The sequence below is a fragment of the Pagrus major genome, chromosome 2, assembly GCF_040436345.1.
Source record: "Pagrus major chromosome 2, Pma_NU_1.0".
Lineage (NCBI taxonomy): Eukaryota > Metazoa > Chordata > Actinopteri > Spariformes > Sparidae > Pagrus > Pagrus major.
In genome coordinates this window covers 17,668,826-17,688,995 of record NC_133216.1, presented here as the reverse complement: position 1 = coordinate 17,688,995, position 20,170 = coordinate 17,668,826, and the positions used below count along the sequence as shown (strand labels likewise).

General features: G+C 41.6%; 1 protein-coding gene across 1 annotated transcript in view; it reads right to left on the bottom strand.

The window, feature by feature from the left end:
- The window catches only part of LOC141016246 (cGMP-inhibited 3',5'-cyclic phosphodiesterase 3A-like), a 51,020-nt gene extending 43,111 nt beyond the window's left edge, over positions 1–7,909 (bottom strand). The window contains exon 1 of the mRNA XM_073490502.1: positions 6,986–7,909. Within this exon, the coding sequence (XP_073346603.1) occupies positions 6,986–7,909 (924 nt within the window). The remainder of the gene's footprint in view (positions 1–6,985) is intronic.
- Positions 7,910–20,170: the final 12,261 nt, after the last annotated feature.

Below are 20,170 nucleotides of genomic sequence, written 5' to 3'. Positions count from 1 at the left end.
ATTGCATGTGACCCAAAAACCACGAGGCAGAGGCCGTTCCCCCCCGAAATCCCCGTCCCACTGAGACCCTGGCTAAAGCACAAACAACTTCTGTCAAAACACAGGGCCTCTGGGTGGAGTTAGTGCAGAAAGATCATCAATCCTCCAATATTATGACTCAACACTGCATCATGTTGATAGTGTAGAAACCTCTCATTAGCTTCATAGAAGCTCATTTGTTCTACAACACCAAAACAAAAAACCCCTTCACCGTAAAAAGAAAAGAAAAAAAACAGAGCTGAAGCCACGGAGCCGATGCTATTTTCCAGCTTTCAGTTGAGCAGAGTGCCTGTCTTGCCTCTGGCTTGGCAGGCTGCACCAGCCTGCTTCATAAATACTGCACAAGCAACGCTTGATGAAAACCCCCGCTTCTCTCAGGTACAACTGCACTCTGGAGAGCTTCATTATCTACAGTATGGATAAACTGTACCTGCAAACTGTGTGTGTGTTTGTGCCAGAGAGAGACTTCAAGAGAGAAGGAAACAAAATGTGAACCCACTGATTCGACTCATTTGATAAATGTCTTTAAAAGTCTGCTCTGTAAAACTCAAGTGGATGGAGCCACGGCAGGTTTTCAAAATGGGCTGACAAGACCTCACAAAAAAAAGTGTGCTCATGCAAACTTCATTTCAGTTTGACAATATGCAATAGTAGTAAGATGCATCAGGAGCTGTGCAAAGTGTTCTTAAAATATTGAATGATGATAGCAGCGGCTCTTATTCTCTGTGTCTGAATTCATTCCTGTGTGTTCAGAAGCTGCAGGATATGTTTAAAAAAAAAATCATACTGTATCGCGATTATTTTGACAGATTGTTTCACGATTAGTGGGGATGATCATCACAATTTTCACTTTCAATGAAACAAAACTATTAAAATTACGATAATGTGACATTTGTTGGTGTCAGTACCAAAGAAACCTTTTCTTACATCTGGAGAAAAATAATTTTGATTTATCATAAAGTTGAAGCTTCTATGATTTGAATATTGTAGTTGAACATATTGTGATTTTGATGATAGCCCTAATCAGTAGCTTACTCTAAAGTGAGCGGTACATGTTTGACACTAATGAATCATCATTTCGCAGAATTCTGACGTGTGTAGCGTTGCAAAGAGTGACCAGACATCCTGAAAAATTCAAGATAGTCCCAAATGACAAGCAGTTGTCCTGAATCCTGAATCCTGTCCTAATTGTCCTGAAAATTAGACTAAACCAGAGTTTTGATAAGCTGGTTACAGCAGTTTGTATCCTACAAGAATCACGGCTGTCGTTGTTGCTGTTACGTTATGACGTTGTTGAATTAAAAAACAAATACGGAGGGAAATTAAACCATCCATTGGGTCTACATACAACACAGGTATTGTGTTTTGTTCCTCACGCAACCAGCTGAATTCATGAATAAAAGTTTTGTCTGTTTCACTCTTCATTGCCACTGTGACTATGTGACCACCCAATATATATTTTGTCAAAGAGCACAGTTTACAGTTTGACAACAGCGTATGCACCTTACCTAACCATGAGTAAAACTAACTAACGAAGTGTCAAACTTCATTAATTAATATGTATACATGAATGGCGAAACAGTGCCAGCGAAAAGGGGTCACTGACAGTGACGAGCCAACAGAGATTTATCAGCCAACTCTGCAGCTCTTTCTAGCTTTCCAGCTTTTTTTAATATTTGCTAATTGTTTTGGCCGTGTTTATTGTTTGGGCTATGGCTCACCGCTCTCATCAACACTGTCACCAGCAGCAGCAGGCAAACTTTATTAGCACACATGATCTGACAAACACGCTGTACGAGCTCTGCAACAGCAGATGGACTAAGTCAGTGACTAACTGTTGAAGAAAGTCAAATCTCTAGTAAAATATAAACCACAACAGAGTCAATAGGATAGGATTCCAGACACTGGAATCAACCATTATTTTTGGATATCTGTACACCTTATTATACTGATAACAGACTTCAGTTAACGCCTTATATTTAATAAGTATCATTTTGGCCACAAGCAGTCTGTTTGTGTGTGTGTGCCACATCAACATCTCCATGTTCCTCTCACTGGGCCCACACTTTACAAAGCCAGGACAGGTCACAGGAGGACACGCTGTCCTCAACATCAATTTTGAGAGGTTTTTTCTTTTTTTTTAAGTTTAAGTATTACGTTTTTAAAGTTTAATTTGTCATCGAGACATGACTGGGTAGCACGGGTAATGGAGCTGTTCTAATAGTACAGATAGTCCACTAACTCAGCGTTCCCTGGATACCAGTTAGCAATGAGAAACCAAGAGTCAGAGGGCTGATGTGGGATCAGCTCCAGCTTCCAAATGACGGAGTGAAATTTTTGGGGATGGGACAATGTAGGTGATTTTAGATCAGGGAACTCTGATGTGCTGTGGGGCGATGGGCTTCTTTTATAAAAGGTTAATTTAATGGCTGCTGCTATTGAGATTTGTCTATTTTGCTACAGTAAGGAGGTTGTTTTGTGCCTAGTGCACACGTACAAGTGTGTTTTTGGAAACTGAGTTTTGGAAAAAAAATATCTCCGTCCAGACCAGTGTTTTAGCATCTTTTCAGAAATAATCTCCGTCCACACAACACACCTGAAAGTGCATATCCCGTTGTAAACAGGTAGCAGATCGTAAACTACTCGGTTGCTTAATTACAGACAATACAATGAACGAGGGAGAGAATCGTGACGGCCTTCCAAAGAATCTACTTGGATAACTTGTCAGCAAAAACATTATAAGCACCTGTTTTTGTCTCTTTTTACCAGCATTGTATTATCAATGTCAGATTGTGTCTTTCTAAATGTAACGTTAAACCCTTTAGCTACCATCTATTCCGTCACTGTACAAACTCAAAATACTCCAATATCACAACACAAACTCTGGTTCATATTTGCCAACGATGCTACAAACACTGATAAATGTTTTCTGCCTGAAGACTGAGCTTCTGAATATCTTCACCGGGAAGGATTTTCCTTAAAGCTCAGTTTTCAGTGACCTGAAATGCAGTTTTTGTGTGTACGAAGGCCAAATCACATAGGAAAAGCTTCATTTTAAGAAAAAGCTGTGTACGGGTGGACAGGTCCTTAGATGTTTCTCTGTCCCATCACTTCTGATTCAAGTGAATGGGTTGTTATCAGGCTTCAGCAGAGTTTGATGACTGATCACTTGAATCAGGTGTGTTGGGGCAGGGACACCTCTAAAACACACTGAATATGTCGATCAAAAGATAATTAATTGCCAACTAATTTGATGATCGATTAATCGTTTCATTCATTTTTAAGCTAAAGCGTTCACATTTGCTGTTTCCAGCTCCTTAAATGTAAAGGTTTGCTGGTTTCTTTGTCATTTATGATGATAAATTAAGAGTCTTTGGGTTTTGGACTGTTGGTTGGACAAAAGAAGCAATCTGAAGACATCGTTTTGGGCTCTAAGTAATTATGCTGGGCACTTTTCACATTTTTGAATCTGAATCTGATCAAAAGTCGGATTTGTTTCTTGTTAAATATCAAATAACAAGCCTTTAAATCTGCTTTGAAGTAGCGATAAACTCTAGTAAGAAGGCACCCACATACCCACCTCTAACAATGAGCAAACAGAGCCAGCCATCATCCCACTCTGAGGTGTATGCACCCCAGAGCATTCACCCTGTCAACTACAATCACACCACAAATCAAAAGCAGACAACCAATGAGCCGTTTAATGACTGCTACCAAGCTTTTCTTTCTCCGTTACATTTTCACTCCCTCTCTAGTCTAAAATCTATAAATGAGATCAGGGCAAAGTTGCCAACACAGGAAAAAGAGCAGTGTAATCAGTGAGGATTACGCTGCTTCTTTAGCTAAGCCATACATGGGTGAGTGTGACACGAGCTCACCCACTCGGGATGATCACTGTGATTCCCCGCCATCTCTATCTCCTGTGCTCGCTGTTTAGTCCCCCCAAATCCCTTGGTGTTTATCACAGTTTGTCACCAGAGGGCATAAGCAGACTTAGGGGCAAAGAGTGCAGGAAAATACCCTTCAGTGCAGGAATGAAAGGATGATTGCTTGTTTCAGTGAGAGGTCAATCCCCCAGCCAAAAACAGCAACAAATATGACCTGACGGTATATTTTCATGACATGCAAAAGAGAGTGAGTGAGCAGGAGTGACTGCACACATCTCAGAAATCATTGACCTCTTGCACGGGCTGACAGATGATTAATGTTTTCCTTCCTGTTTTGATTTTATCAGTGCATTTAGTCTAAGTCTAAGTTTCCTTACACGTTTGTGCTCTCAAATAGCCTGGTAATATATGACTGTTCACTGCAGTGGTTATAGACAAAGCACAAACCGAAGATTTGATGTGTTGAGTCTGATGCTGTAGGGCATGCCACGTCTCAAAAGCGCTCTAAATTAGGTCTCACTTTTTTTTAGTGAACACACAACTTTCTGTCAAGTCATGGTGTGACACTAAAATTCAAACTGACACCCAGAGTGAGAAGTAGATCGAGGCTCAGTATTGCTGCACCACAAACAAAGAACCTCTGTAAATATACATCTACAGTAGGAGATGTAGGATACTGAAAATTGTAACACAAGGCTCCAGACCAACTCTTCACACTGGTTGCTTCGTGTGCCTAACACTTTCATTTAAGTGCACCAGCACATAATTTAGGTGAACCCAATAATGCATATTTGTTTAATTTCTCAACATATTGTGTAAATGATCGTGCACAGGAATAAAACCAAAAATACATGTTTTTCTTCAATTAAGTCGCATGCAACAAGAAATTGCAATATCCTCAATTGTTTAAAAATTGTTTTTTAAGTTAAATTTCAGGCACACCGAGAAAAAAAAGGCAAAATATTTAACATAGGACTTTGAATTCTGGCTGTAACTTAACCAAATACATACTGTACACAATTCAGTTTAAAAATGCATTACTTTTATCTACATGGCTCAAAGCAGTCAGCGTTCATGAAAGCCCAATTCTCTCCATTTAACCATAAAAATAACCTTCATTAATAAATGGTAAATTTATGGTTAATCATACGTTAGTTAATAGTTATTTGATGGTTAACCAACAATGAAATGCTTTAAAAAAATATTTATTCAAGGATAAGTTCACCCAAATATGAAAATGCAGTCATTATCTACTCAGCCCCATGCTGATGGAAAGTCAAGGGAAGTTTTGTATCCACAAAACATTTCTGGAGGTTCACAACAAAACAGTGTTGCGGCATTCTCCTAAACAACTGAAGCAGATGGGGACTTGTTTTAAAGTGAAAATAAACAACTGAAAAAAATAAAATAAAATGGCTCCATACAGCTCTTCCAGCGAAATCCAAGTCTCCAGAAGCCACAAGATGCCAAAGTGATTTGAAGAGACATTATTTACATGTATTTTAAAGCAGAAATCTTCAAGGTAGCAGCTACGCTAAAAGCGTTAGCAGACACCCTGTCTGAGATGAGTACATGAGCTAGACAGCACATCAATGGTGTAAATAACATCTGTTCAAATCTATATTTTATTTTTTTCAGTTGTTTTTTTACGTTTTAAAACAAGTCCCCATCTGCTTCAGTTGTTTAGGAGAATGCTGCAACGCTGTTTTGCTGTGAAGCTCCAGAAATGTTTTGTGGACTACGAAACTTCACCTGACTTTCAATCGGCATGGAGGTGAGTAGATAACGACTGAATTTTCATTTTTGGGTGAACATATCTTTTAAGCAATTGTAAACATGAGTTGCAACTATTAACGGCCATCCAAGTAATGTTTATAGATGAACTACATGGTATTTATCAAACCATTTACAAAGCTTTATAAATGGCATTGCAACTTTACAAAAACAAGTGTTTATTAAGCATTTCATTGTTTGATAACAGGCATAAAAAACTGTAACCTACCGTTTATTAATGATGGTTAAATTATAAACAGTTACTCACACCTGATACAACAATACCAAACAGTGTCACACTTACATGCCAAAAATAAAACATTTTCTATGACAAAATAAAACAGCACAATTTACCAAAGGAGGGTTCAGGAAGCTGAAAGCTATTTTGGGACAGGAGCAGCTCAGGTTGGATAACAACCAGGGATTTGCTTCAAGCTCTGAGTTAGCTCACTGAACCAGCATTCAGGCTCATTCATGGCTTTTTGGTCACATCCAGCTGATGATCATGGGTCACACTGTAAACACCTATCACTACATTCACCCAACACTGAGGGTTTACTAAAAAAAAGTTGAGAGGTGAGCTAAACAACATGGATACGTAGGTCTAATTCCAATCAACACATCAGAATAACAATCCTCTCCTCTGCTGATGTCTCCGCCGCACAAGAGGAGGTTCTCCTGAGGACGCACTTGTATCAAATTCACCTCCATCATGTGTAAAGTCTGCGAACACGTGCGCCACACACCACTGGCCGGCACCCACGATAAACAGAGCCTCTCAAAATATTTAGATGTGACCTCACACCTAAGCGTGCGCGCACACACACACACGGACACACGGACACACAGTGACTTGGAGTGCTAAAAGTGCACCATCCATTTGCTTATCTGCAGCACAGACACAGCGCACACAGCACACGGTGATGATGATGATGATGATGGTGATGGTGATGATGAGCAAATGAACAGCAGTGTCACGGTGAAGGTAAACAGCAGTGTTTGCGCGACGTAGAGGAGAGGTTGCGATTCAGAATGACATGCATCACAAACACAGAAGTGAAGATGGATGACTGTGGAGCAAACACATAATCTGATAATAATAACAAAGCGTCTCATCACAAGATATGTTGTCCCGCTGCCATGAATGGGACGCGCGTAAAGCTGCCACACAGAACACACCAAAAAGCACCCCGGGTGTATGAGCTGAAGGTCATCAGTAAAACAAATAAATAATAATAAGTGAATAAATGTTCTGGTTCATGTGTCCAAAGTTGGACGCGTCTTACCTGGTCCCGCGGAATGCAGGGCAGCGAAGTCCTGCGGTGGGACTTGCTGTTGCTCTGACTGTGAGCCATCATTTCCGAGGCCGCTATGGAGCTGGACCTCCGTCTCCTTTTGAAGACAGGGATGTCCTCCTCCTTCGCCCCGGTCACAGAGCCACAGCACCCCGTCCCGCTGGTCCCTGAGGCCGGCAGGAGCCGGTCAGCATACCTCGCAAGCAAAACCCCAAGCAGCCCCAGCAGGTAGGCCAGGTAGGGTCTCCAGCTGGCCCGGACTCCGCACAGAGAGACGAGAGAGACGGCCCTGATGACGCTAATGAAGACGAGGACGGACACTCCCTGACGCAGCCGGACGACCAGCAGAGCCCCGCTGCCCAGGCAGCCGAGGACTACCAGGGTTGCGGGGACGGAGAGCAGCTGCTCCTCGGCGCCGCGCAGGAGGGACTGCGCCGCGGCTTCGCCCAAGTGGCACAGCGCTAAGAGAAAGAGCGCGGTGCGGATGAGCAGCCCGCAGCGAATCAGATACAGCCCGACCCAGAAGAAGGCACATACGAGTGTGAAAACGGGAGAGACGCAATAACACGCGGAGAGGAGAAGCTCCACCGCGCAGCCCGCCGCGAAATGAAGACGAGAGTCGGAGCCGCTGCTATTTCCGCTGCTGCTGCTGCTGCTGCTGCTGCAGCCTGCATCCCAGTCGACCAATCTGAGCAGCAGAGCGAGAATAACGGAGACGGAGGCAACGCAGACCGCAGACGACACTCCTCGGCGAGTCCATGTCACGGCGAGTCTGAGCCACGACTGGCTCCCCGCGTCCTGGTGCAACGGGGTGACACATGTCTTCACGTAGCCGTTGCGCTCCAACGCAGCCCGGGGATATTTTTCATGAGCGCTTCTTGATGAACCTCTGTCGCTGTCTGCCTCCAAGGCCATCGCTATCAGTCTGCGCTGACCGTGCGGGGGATATAATGGATTTTAGCCTCTGTGTGTGAGTGTCTCAGCCTGTGACTCCCATCATCATGCATGTGTCCTGCGCGCAGGTGACACCTAAACACCTCCCCAAAACAAAAGTTCAGTAAGTGTGCGTGTCATTAAAAAAAAAATTAAAAAAAACAAAGTGCCGGATGATGGGCTCACAGCGTGTCTTTTAGTTTTGTGGTTCAGAACTTCCCCATCACATCGGGTCTTATATTGAGTTGCCCCCTGATAGTCAACCAGTGAACCAAAAAAGCAACCCCTGGCGTTTCACACATCTAGGCCACTGCCTCCACTCGCCCACACAGTCTCCCCCTCTCTCTCTCTCTTCCTCTCCCCTCCCACTACACACTATCCCTTCTTTGTGCCGCTCCGGTGCTTCCTCCGTCACGTTTCAGCTCTTTCCCCCCGTGTTTCTGCTCATTCTTGCAGGCTCCCCTCTCTGCCCTGGACGGGACTCAGCTCGCGGTGGATGGATGCCATGTTTACATGAAGATTTCCTGGCTTGTTCTGGAAGATGGAGCGGCCCATTATGTGGATCAACTATAGTGTTCCTGTCATACATATTGGAGGTGTGTGAATGTGACAGGAGAGCGAAAACACACAACTTTCAAACTGCATCCTGCTATCATCTGCACCCAGTGGTCATTTTCACGGATGTGCCTTAACATGAAAAGCGCAATCCTACAAGCAGCAAAGAGCAGAATTTAGCTCGAGCAATAATAATCTTGCTACCCATGATTTATTTTTCTGGATTAAAATCCTAAATCACATCATCCTCTGCCTCCTGTTGGCCAGACTGGCGGAGGACAAGTTAGAAGCCTTCACCTGTTTGCCCTACATTTCATGAGAGGATTTAAAAGGACGCACTGCAATCACACAAAGCTAGTCCAAGTCTGTCATCTCATTCTGTAGTATTACCAAGTCTGTCAAACATGGCTATGTGAGAGGAAACGTGGTGTTTTGTCGTCAGGCCTGCTGCGTGTGGCGCTTGAACTGATGTAACCGTGTTACACCGGTTTTAGCTTCCCGTCGTTGTCTCCATATCCCCGTCAGGTCAGACTTTCAGTGCTTATCCTTTGGTTACTTCGGGCCTTGTACCTACTGCCATTGACCTTCTGGTTCTTCATGATCTGAGCACTGAGTGACACTTTGTGCAAGAAGTCAATCAATTAAAGGGTAACTCCACCAATTTTACAAACTAGAGTGTGTTTACAGGTCTACAGGGGGGTACTAGTACATATGTAAAAACAAGTAGTGTAAAGCCTTTTGTGGCTCCCAAGGAAGCTGCAGGTAATCTGACAAACTGCCTCCAGTGATGTCACACAGTGGCTAAGTTACATTGTGGGTAATGTAGGCGCCAGGTTTTGAAAAAGCTGTTGGACTTTAAGTTTAAAAACGAATGATCAAAATGCCCAAAGATATCACCTTTTTTTATTACATGCATTCTTCTTCCTTTTCAAAACTTGCTGCTTAGTCACCGAGTGACATCACTGCAGGCATTATCAGATTACATGCAGCTTCCCCCGGAGCCACGAAAGGCTGTATTCGACTGTTTTCACATGTGCAGTCGTACTCAACGAGGCCTGTAAACACACTTTAATGTGTAGGATTTGTGAAGTTAAGGGAACTTGGGATGCTAGTGCCATTTTTCACCTTAACTATACGATACAACAGAGTAGGTGTTTGCTTTTGCCCCGTGCCTCCTGCATTAAGTTGCAGTTTTGGTCCACCAAGGGAAAAAAGTTTGGGCACTCCTGCTGTAAACCTTCTGAAAACCACTGCATCTCTCTAACCCTCCAACAAGCACAGCTGGCTGCCTCTCTCTCTGTTCCTAGATTGTCATTTTGTTCACCCATGCCTCTCTCTGATGGACCTTCAGTTGTCCTGGGACTTCCCTCTCTCCCCCGGCTGTCAGTGCCTCATTCCAGACGTTTTGGATCTGGATCTTCATCCTCTAGCCTCTCTCTTTGTCTCTCTCTCTCTCTCCCGTGTGTGTTGTTTTGTTCCTCCTACCTGTATAAACGGTGTGGCTGCGCTTTGCTTCTTGTGTGTTTTGTCGGTACTCTTTCCAGGTGTCTTGTGCAGAGCTGCAACAATTACTCAATTTACTATTTTCATGACTGATTAACTGAAAAATACAAAAGAAAAAGGCAAGAATCGAGATGAAATTACAGCCCCGCCCTGCATATTTTAGAGGTTTTCCTGCCCAAACACACCTGTTTCAAATGAACGGGTCGTTTTCAGGCTTCAGCAGAGCTTGAAGATGAGCTGCTCATTTGAATCAGGTGTGTTGGGGCAGTATTGAGAATCACTGGACTAGTCGATCAAAAGAAAACTAGTTGACAAACTAATTTGATCATTTCAGTTTCAGTCATTTTTCAAGGAAAAATGTCAAACATTTAAAATCCTGGGTTGTTTTGCTGCTTTTCGTTTGCATTTGTGACAGTAATCATGAATATAATCGACAAATTAATAGATAGTGGGAATAATCATAAGTTGCATCCCCAGTCCTGAGGCTCAGGCATGTTTGTCGACACTTAAAGATGCTTGACATCTTCCTGGATCCATGTTCTTCATATATGTTTACATTGTATCTATAATTTGTCATCCTTATTGTCCATATTGTAATTTTACACTGCTGGTCTGTTTGTGCTCACAGCAGCTATTGTACGTATGTTGGTCGTGAGGAGGTTTCTTACACTTTTTCCCTATTAATACCAGTGTTGTGAGGAGTTTTCCTTTTCAAATAGAGGGTTAAAGGATAGACGTTGTTGTAAATTTGTAATATATGGCTGTATAACTGATACTGAAATGACTCAGCGAATGCTGTATTATGTCAAAAACATCAGTCTGATACATCAGGTACAGTTTGTTTTGTACATCAGAAATTTATGAGGTCTTTTTGTTCCCCCTCATTAGAAGTTTGAGTTATGCTAGGAACAGGTTTTATTAGAGCGGTGTTACACAACATGGGTCAGTACAGTTAATCGAGCGCAATCAGGACATAAATCTCATGTTTAAGTCATCCCATCACAGTTGACAGTGGACATTTGCCAGTACGAACTGTTCCTTCTAATTCACGCATTATTGAAACCTGGTTTGGACGTGAGGGGGGTTGAGTGATGAAAACTTAATAGCGAAGTTTTCACTTTTTTTTATTCTTTATACTGGTGGACAACTTTCAAAAGTGACAAGCGACTCTGACATGGTCCCATACATGGTGCAATAAAGAAGCAGACTCATTCTGGGCCAGCTCCAGCACGGCTCAAGCCTGCCTTTGCTGTACATCGGCACTAACACACTGTAAATCACATCTTGGCAAAGTCTGCCATGACAATAACATTCTTTGACCTTTGCCCTCAGAGATGTTGTCCAGACTCTCTCTTCTAGTTGTACTGAGGAAGTGTTGTAACAATGTCATCTATCATTGTAGAGTGCTTAAAGAGAACTGGATGCATGTGTGTGTGTTTAATTTATCAACTTTCATCAGGTTATCTGTTTGCATCTGCTTACACAACCACACTTACACATCCTGATAGTATATATTTATACTGTCCACACGTGTAAACGTTCCTCTTTATGCTCTGTCAGAGTGGATGACAGGACTTCTTCACAAAATGTCCCCAGAAGCAGATGTAATGTTTGTGGTATATAACAGGACACATTGTACGCTGTAGCCGGACTGTCTTAAAGATAATTCTTGATTAAAGACTCACAAAAACAGAAACAGAATGCCTGTATTGGTCCAAGAGGTTTGATTCTGACCAAAGTGGTGCTGATTTTTCAAATATTCTTCTTAATAAATGTCACTCCATCAAGTTCCATGTTAAAGGGAACTTTTGTGACATTGTGGAGTGAAAAATATACTTTGTAAGTCCTAATCTTGTGTCCCCCGCTTAGCAAATAAGCTTAGCTTAACACTGACACTCTTAGGTGCATTTCTACAATACTGCAGCAAGGCAAGTTAAACCACCAGCCTGTCCTCATTAGAAAAATTATCATAGGTCGACTGTGAACGCAGCTTACTACGACCCATACTGACGTTTGTTGTTAGGTGGCGCCCTCTAGTGGCCGAAGAAAATATTACGGCAGCAAAGGAGACAGTCAGGTGAGGTAGTATAAAGGGACACAAAGTTAACTTGCTAACATAGTTAACTAATGTAACATAGTTAACTTTCCTGATTATATCCTCATGTTGTATTTTACTCTCCACTTCCTGTCTTTGTCCTTTTTCCACCCTTCTTCCTGCTCACCTGTGTTCCATTTAATCAGTTTAATTAATCAGTCCCTGTGTATTTAAGTCTGTGTTTTTCCCTCACTGCTGGTTGGTTTGTCCACATTTCACGTGTGTTTTCCCCTATTCGTGTCCTTTGTGTTCCTGCTTTTGTTCCCTGTGGCTGTGTGGTTTCTTTAGTTTTCTCCTTTGCCTGCCTTTTTGCTGGCAGCATTTCGTCGCCTGCACTTTTATTGCCTGCACTTTGGATTTGTTGGGATTTCAACTTTGCTATTAAAGCTTGCCTTTTGTTTTTTTAACCTGCCTGCCTCTGTGTCTTGCGTTTGGGTCCTTTTAACTTAAGTCAAGTTGCCATTGTAATGTATTCCTAAACCTAACCAAGTGGTTTTCTTGCCTAAATCCAACCAACTGCGACCATACAACGTTGTTGTGAATGTCGTTTTGGGAGCTGCTTCCTTTTTCAGGCTATAGAATTTTCCCAGTTCCTGTTGAAAAATGTAGAGAATTATAAAGTCACAGTGAAACAAAGTTAGATCCTCTTCCGCTTCAGTCATGAGACGGATTAACTCCAAATTCTTCACACGTGATCGGCTGGTTCACTCAAAACATTGCGATATAGAGCTCATCTTCACTTACAGCACCTTCACCAGTAAAGTTAGATCAGAAAGAAAAGGTGAAATTAATAAATTATACCTCAACCACATTCTTTGGAAATATAAAAAAAGTATCTTTTTGTGAAAATAATAAGCACACACCTGCTACTATGATATTGCTTTGCTAGCTCTACTAGCGAATGGTAAAGTGTGGCTTGATATGATGAGCGTATTAACAGGAACAAAAAGAGAAAGTTGTGTGTTTTCCTCATTAACTCTATATGATATGATATGGTATGTGACATGATAGGGTCGGTGAGTTAGAGCTGCAATTGACAAAGTACCAAAATCAGTTCATTATGATCCAAAAAGTAGCCATTTTCACCTCATTAACCCAGACCTAATATTCTGTGTTCAATAATCAGACCCCCCAAAAATAGAACTTCACATATTTTCCGGACACATGGCTCCCATTTATTGTAACACAGTGAACACTCATGAGCACGAATGGTGCCATAAAACAGCCCGAATTTTCTAAACACTGCAAGTTTCCAAATTAGGCGGTGACTCATAACGATAACAGTTTTTTAATTTTGTTATGGTTGACTAATTAGCTTTGTCATGGTTAACTTAGAGCTCTGGGCTCTGAAGATTTGGCCACGCACAGGCTGCAGAATGCAGTGTTACACATTTTAGGCAGCTAAAAATACCCTCCGCACCACACAGAAGGACACCAGGGAGGAATGTTACAGGGTCGAGGGCCAACTCTAATCAAGAATGGGTTTTGATTTCTCTCCTCTTCGCTTCTGACATTTAAATCACTCTTAACTTTTAAATAGCTGCAATCCAACTGCTGATAATAATAAGCCAAGAATTACCAAATGTCTCTCACACCTACACACCTATTCATACATATAAGTTAATAGCATATTTATTTTGTGGCTGTGAAAATCTAAAGCAAAACTGAAGCTTTTTGGTGTGTCTCCAAGTTACACACACAAGTGAAGTTTACGGCCTCGTCCCACTGCCTGCGTTCTCTAATAAACTTCTGCTTTTCAGACGTTATAGCATGTGTTCCTGTTGTCATAACCTTTTTGGATAATGGCACATAAAACTATTTGTCATGTTTTGACATGCACTCAGCCAGAGCGACGTCATTGGCCAGTTGTTTGGCTGCCAGAGACAACAAACTGCCTGTGCCTGTGCTTGTGCACAGGCTCTGCTGCTGCCCCTGTTCATGTGTGTGTACATATACGGCATATGTCTGAGTGTGTGTACATGTGCGAATGCGAGGAGAGAAGGGTCTGTGTCTCTGGGGGCTGTGCAGCAGCGCGATGACTCTCTCACTTCTTCCGTCTGCCTCTCCGTGTTTTGCTAAACACTAGAAATGTTATTTGAAGGTGCTGCTCTGACCCTTTTCCTGCTCCGAGGGGGAAACTCTCTACGTGAGCCTGTGGCGTTCGACAGTTTTGGTGCAGTGGCACACTCCAACGGTGACTGAGGAGAGCCTGTGTTCCAAGGACACACGACTCACTGCTCCAAACAAAGCACGCCAAATTAGTGATGCCCCACGGATGCCACAGAAAAGGCTGAGTTTGTGCATATGTGAGGCTCAGAGAGAAGCTGCTCTTATGAGGAAAAAACACGGTGAGGTTATAATGATTCTCTATGTTTGAGTGTGGTCAAGATGTATGACGTTGGAAGAAAAACAGAAATAAATGTCGACTATATACTGTACATTTCTGTTAGTGATAAGGTACATTTTTTAAGCTTGATGCTGTTAGTACCTCTCAACCATCTCTTCTTGAAGCACCCCTCTAGTACAGTTGTATAGAGTGCGAAAGGTCAGTCGGGGTTGGTTGGGTGGGTGGATGGGTCATGCACTGGACTTTCCCTCCAGAGAACAAGATTCATGTCCTGTTTGTGACCAAGAGTCAAGAGTGATTTGTTTTTAGGTAATGGTACATAAGTAGGTTAACTTACATAAATATGTTACGTGACTTGAGTTACAACACTGAACATAGTTTTTTTTAACCCAAAGTATGATCTTTCAGTAATGATCTTATAGTAATAGTATTTTTGTGCCTCAACCTAACAAGTAATTTTGTGCCAAAACCTAATATCCTGTTCGTGACCAAGAGTCAAGAGTGATTTTTTTTTTTAAGGGAATGAACCCATTGTATACCTAAACTTAGTATTTTGGTACCTAAACCTAACTGCAAACATTTCATGTCAACAACAGACCAAAAGTCATAATATATGAACTGTTTGTTAGCAAGCTTTATTCTGAAAGTCTAATCGGACATTGTTGCTAACTTGACCACAGAGCTCATCACCGCAAAACTGACACAAGAGGGGCAGGTACTGTCATACTTTGAAACGTAAGGCCACGGACCAGGCTGCCAAATTCGACGAGCTGGGAGTGAGAACATGTTTTCAATAAGATGAACTATGTGGCAAAGACAAGTCTTGTACATTCTTTACTGTTGAGGTCATTACTAATTTATTGCTTTTATTCTTTGACATTAACCAAAATCAGTGCCGTGTTTCGTAGCTTTTAAGAGAAAAGGAATGTAAGAATAATGTTTTCAGCACAGAGTGACTAACTGATCCATCCAGGCAAGAAGTGCAGTAACATATCATGCCATCTTCCTTTTGGCTCCACACCAAAATGTGTTGGGATGCTGGTCACTTACTTGTAGCACCATCTGCCATCTCTGAGCAGCTGAAAATGCACGGGATGCAAAACTGACAGCGTGAAGAAAGAGGGTCCAGAGAGCCAGAAATCTGTTGATCATGAAAACATTTTCCTTTCCTTTAGAGAGTAAACAACATGTCAGATGAAAGCCAGGGAGTTGTAAATCACAGGTTTACAATCAGCTACTATGATGACAATTATGGTTGAGATGGCCAGACAAATTAAAACTCTTACTCTTACTTTTACACAGACATTTTTTCGTGCATGTGAAAATGACGTTGAAGCAGGGACACAGAATCCTCGCTAAATTTTTTACCACAACAAAAACACACCAATCTTGTGAAGTCTGGTAGATAATAAAGCCTGCCCAAAACCTTGTCTGCACAGAGAACTTTGAAAGAAGACCCTCGTAAAGGCTTTGATTAATGAAACTGATGCATAAAACAAGTAGTGTTTTATGCATCAGTAAGAAACATTGACTGAATTGCAAATAATAAAGGAAACCGTGGAACGCCTTAGAGTTAGCTGTTCAATATTCCCTGAGATCTGTCACTGAAAAGTGAAAGGCATAGTGCACTACAAGAGGAGTCGTCACTGATCCTCCACACAGGCAGCAAAATGAGCAGGATGCATGGTAAAAAATTCAGCTTCATTATTCAGCTATTTGGGCATTGTATGCGCTTGTAAAGGTGCAATATGTAAGAATTGGCCAAATGTCAAATTCATACTCAAAACAAATAGGGGGCACATTATTACTTGAGTAATTCAGACTGGGAGCTTGGGGACCAGCGGGCTGTTTGCATTTACACCAGTAGCACAGGAGCTTTGAAACTGAACAGGGCGGTGCAAGCTGGTTAGCATGCTAACTTCAGTAGATATCTCTGCAACACAATACATAGACATAGAGTCAAAACTGCTATTTCTTCATATTCTGTTGATACATTTTGTTAATTTTTGAAGGTATTTAACTAAAATTGTATGGGCAGAATTTTAGTTCAAAACATTTAAAATACAAACTAAGATTATTGACAGAATGTGAAGAAATTATAGTTTGTGTTGCAGAGATGTATATTAAAGTCAGCATGCTAACCAGCTAGCCCCACCCCGTCCTGTCTTGTAATACAACTTTGTATTTCAGGATGAAGTAGTTCAAAAATCTAGCTCCTTGTCACTTCAGCTGGGCGATGTGTGCGCGGGGGAAGTTCTCTTCACAAGCTCTCTTAGCTTTTTTGGACCCAAAAAAATAAACAAAATAAACTCACAAAATGTCAAGAAAATAAATATTTATATACTTTCCTTTCACAGTCTCTGAATTCAAGTTTCTTTTATTTATTTTTTAACCTAACTAAGATGAGCTTGGTTGCCTTGTTGCACACTTAATTCAAACTCAACAGAAACAAAATATTACTCACCAAAACTGTCTCGGTTTGTCTTCCCACTCTTCAACAAATCACCTCCAGTTTCATTGAAACAAACCTTTAATTCACAGAGTTAGAAGCCGCTTTCCTACACTGGTGATGACTGACCGTCCTCTCGCTCCTCTCCTGTACCCACCTGCTGTGTCTTCTTATCCCTGAGTCCTGGTTAGAGCCGCTATAAACCACCTTTGAACTGAATCGCCTGTCATCAGACTGGCATCTTGTAGTCTTGGAGGCTGTGGTCGGCTATAGCCAAAGATAGCTACAGCAGAAACTACAGTGAGCAGCAGTTTGGCAGTTACTCCGTTGATTTGGAGCGACCTTCAACAGGTAGCCAGTTTTTACACATTGCACCTTTTAAAGTAATGGCTTATACACAGAAAGCTGTTTTGTATGTTTAAGATGAAGCCATATTATTGTTATGTCCTCCTAAGGTCATGCTCTGTAATCTAAGAGTGAGACAACAGCTTAATTTAGCTGAGACATCTACAATTATGTGGTTATCTCTTAAATGGAAATTATGCAAAATTGCTCGGTGGGATCACAACCATGGAATTTATTTTACTAAATTAAATTGATGGAACTGCTTTGTTAAACAGAAAAATATCAAAGTTACACTCATCACATGCAACACACACACACACCTTGTTCAGTCTCGCTCTGTCTCTACTTAATTGTTACCATATGATAAATTAGGAGTTGTTTCACAAGGATATGCACCATATCCTGTTTGTTACTCTCCACCACGGATAAATCTCCAGGAATGGCCTGTTCGCACCAGTAATGACTTGAACCACTGAGCTCAAAGCCTTGTTTCATAGGTTTGTCTGTGCGTGTGTGTGGTAGCAGAGAGCAGAGGGATTTACACTGTGCTTCTGACATATGAATCTTAATGTTCTTGTGTCTTAATTACAAGTTTTATCTATGGTTTACAAGGAGGAAAAAACGTGCTAAAAATCTCTGACTCTAGCAGAAAAGCCTCAATATATTTTGTGCCTAAACCTAATGTCCTGTTTGTGACCAAGAGTCAAGAATGATTTGTTTTTAGGTAATGAACCCATTGTATACCTAAACTTACTATTTTGGTACCTAAACCTAACTGCAAACATTTCATGTTAACATTAGATTTAACAAACATTTGCCTGATACAGACTCCCACTGCTGCTTGATGTCATCAGACCAGAACAGGAAACAAAACCAACCCAGCCAGTCCCTGTTGGTCGGACTAGAAAAAGTCTCTTTACTGGGCAGCAGGATGGCATTGCGTCAGCAGCATGATAAGCCCTGTCTGCTAACCCTTCAGGAATCCATGGATAAAAACCTGCTTATCAGGGCTGTGATACGGCCTCAGTGTGTGTGTGTATGTGTGTGTTTCTTAAACTCAGGTAGTCAAAGGGCCAGACTGTGAGACAATCTTCCATGCCTGCAGTTGTACATATATTTGCATGTATGTATATACATAGGTACGTGGTATATATAGTATGTGGTGTGTGTGCTGTATCTATAGATTAACAGATGAAAAGAGATGTGGTAAGAGTATGAGTGTCCATCCGGTCCTTTATTTGTATCCATATGCTGTATGACCTCAGCATATAAAGAGACAGACGTGATATCAGGAGTTGTACCTATGCTTCGCTGCCGGTCTCAGTCCAATTTACTTGCACACAGTCCCTCCATTCTTGTAAGTCCTCCTTCTCACATGTGCCACCTCTGACTGACCCTCTCTCTGTGTGTGTGTTTCTCCAGCTATCTACAAACCACTGTGATCCACTGGGATAACACACACACACACACACACACACACACACACACACACACACACACACACACACACACACACACACACAAAGAAGGGCTTCTCATCCCAATGTGCTTTACAAATCCCTGTTAAGCAGAACAAATATAAGGTCTATCCTGGCATGACTGTGTGTGGTTTGAGATGGAGAACCATTAATTATATAGGAATGGCTGTCACCTTATATGTTAGCTGCTAAATCATCATGTAACTATTTTACCTTAAAATAACAGCTTCATTTGTATTTACAAGAGTTTTGTTGCATCAAAAAATGGTGCACAAAATACACAATATTTTACATACTACATAATGTTGCTTTAAGTAAATGTATAAAAATAAAATAAAAGAGTCAGTAGCCCAGAATTGAAGAAACAAACTCCACAAAAGGGATTGGTGGAACGAGGGGTGTTCAGTTGGTTGCAATCTGCAATCTCATGTGTACGTCACGCCACTAACTCTGGACACTGAACCTTTAAAATGAAGTATTGCAGGGAACACATTAGTTGGGATGCCCCATAGTTATGTTGGTTTGTAACACTGAAGCTTGTCATCATGAGAGAACAGAGCTTGGTATAGGTTCAGCTTGTGCTGCTGTGTGTTGTTTACGAGTTCACCTCACAGAGAGCAGAATGAGAGAAGAGAAACAGATTTTTTCCTGTTCTTCCATCCGATCCGACACAGCAGTGCAGCATCAGACAGCATGCTTGTTACTCCCAACTCTGTTCCGGGTACTTTTCAAGCCACAAAACACGCATGTGTCCGTGTCTACACACACACACATTTGCTACACATGCCTTCATCTTTTTCTCTCCACACAAAGGTGAATCCAGGTTGAGAGACGGACACACAGCTCATTTGGAATGGAGGTCACAATAAAGCATGAAGTAAACACACACAACAACCCAAACATGGACGATACACTGCACCTACCTTGTAAATAAAATATGTAAATGAACTTTTTTGCAGTTGTGTGGAGCATATGTCTACTTGGCGTCACAAATTTGATTAATTTGTGCTCAAAAAGAGGAGGAGAGAGGTAAAATAGGGGATTTGAAGTGAATCAGAAGAGGGTTATCCACAGGTCATGTGTCTGTGTGTATTTATTAGCGTAAGTCTAAGGGCCTCTTGTTTTATCCCATCCAGTGTAAGTCGTTTTTTAGCCTTATGCTAATAATCTATTTATACATGTTTGCTATTCACAACAATGTTTTGTTTGTCCCTCTAAAGTGTATGTCGCTGTGTGTGGGCAGTTGATTGAATAATTGTCAGTACTTACCTAATGATGGGGTTTCACAATACTCATTATAATAATTGCAAAACACAACAAAATGTAGGTCAGTTAAGAAACAAAGATGATATTATCACTGAGTATGTCAAAACAAAATGAGACTTTTGGATATTGATACTGTTCTACTGCACTTCATCATGGTCCCGTCATTTTTGTGTTTTATGTGTTCTCTGGGTATTTGTGGTGTCTT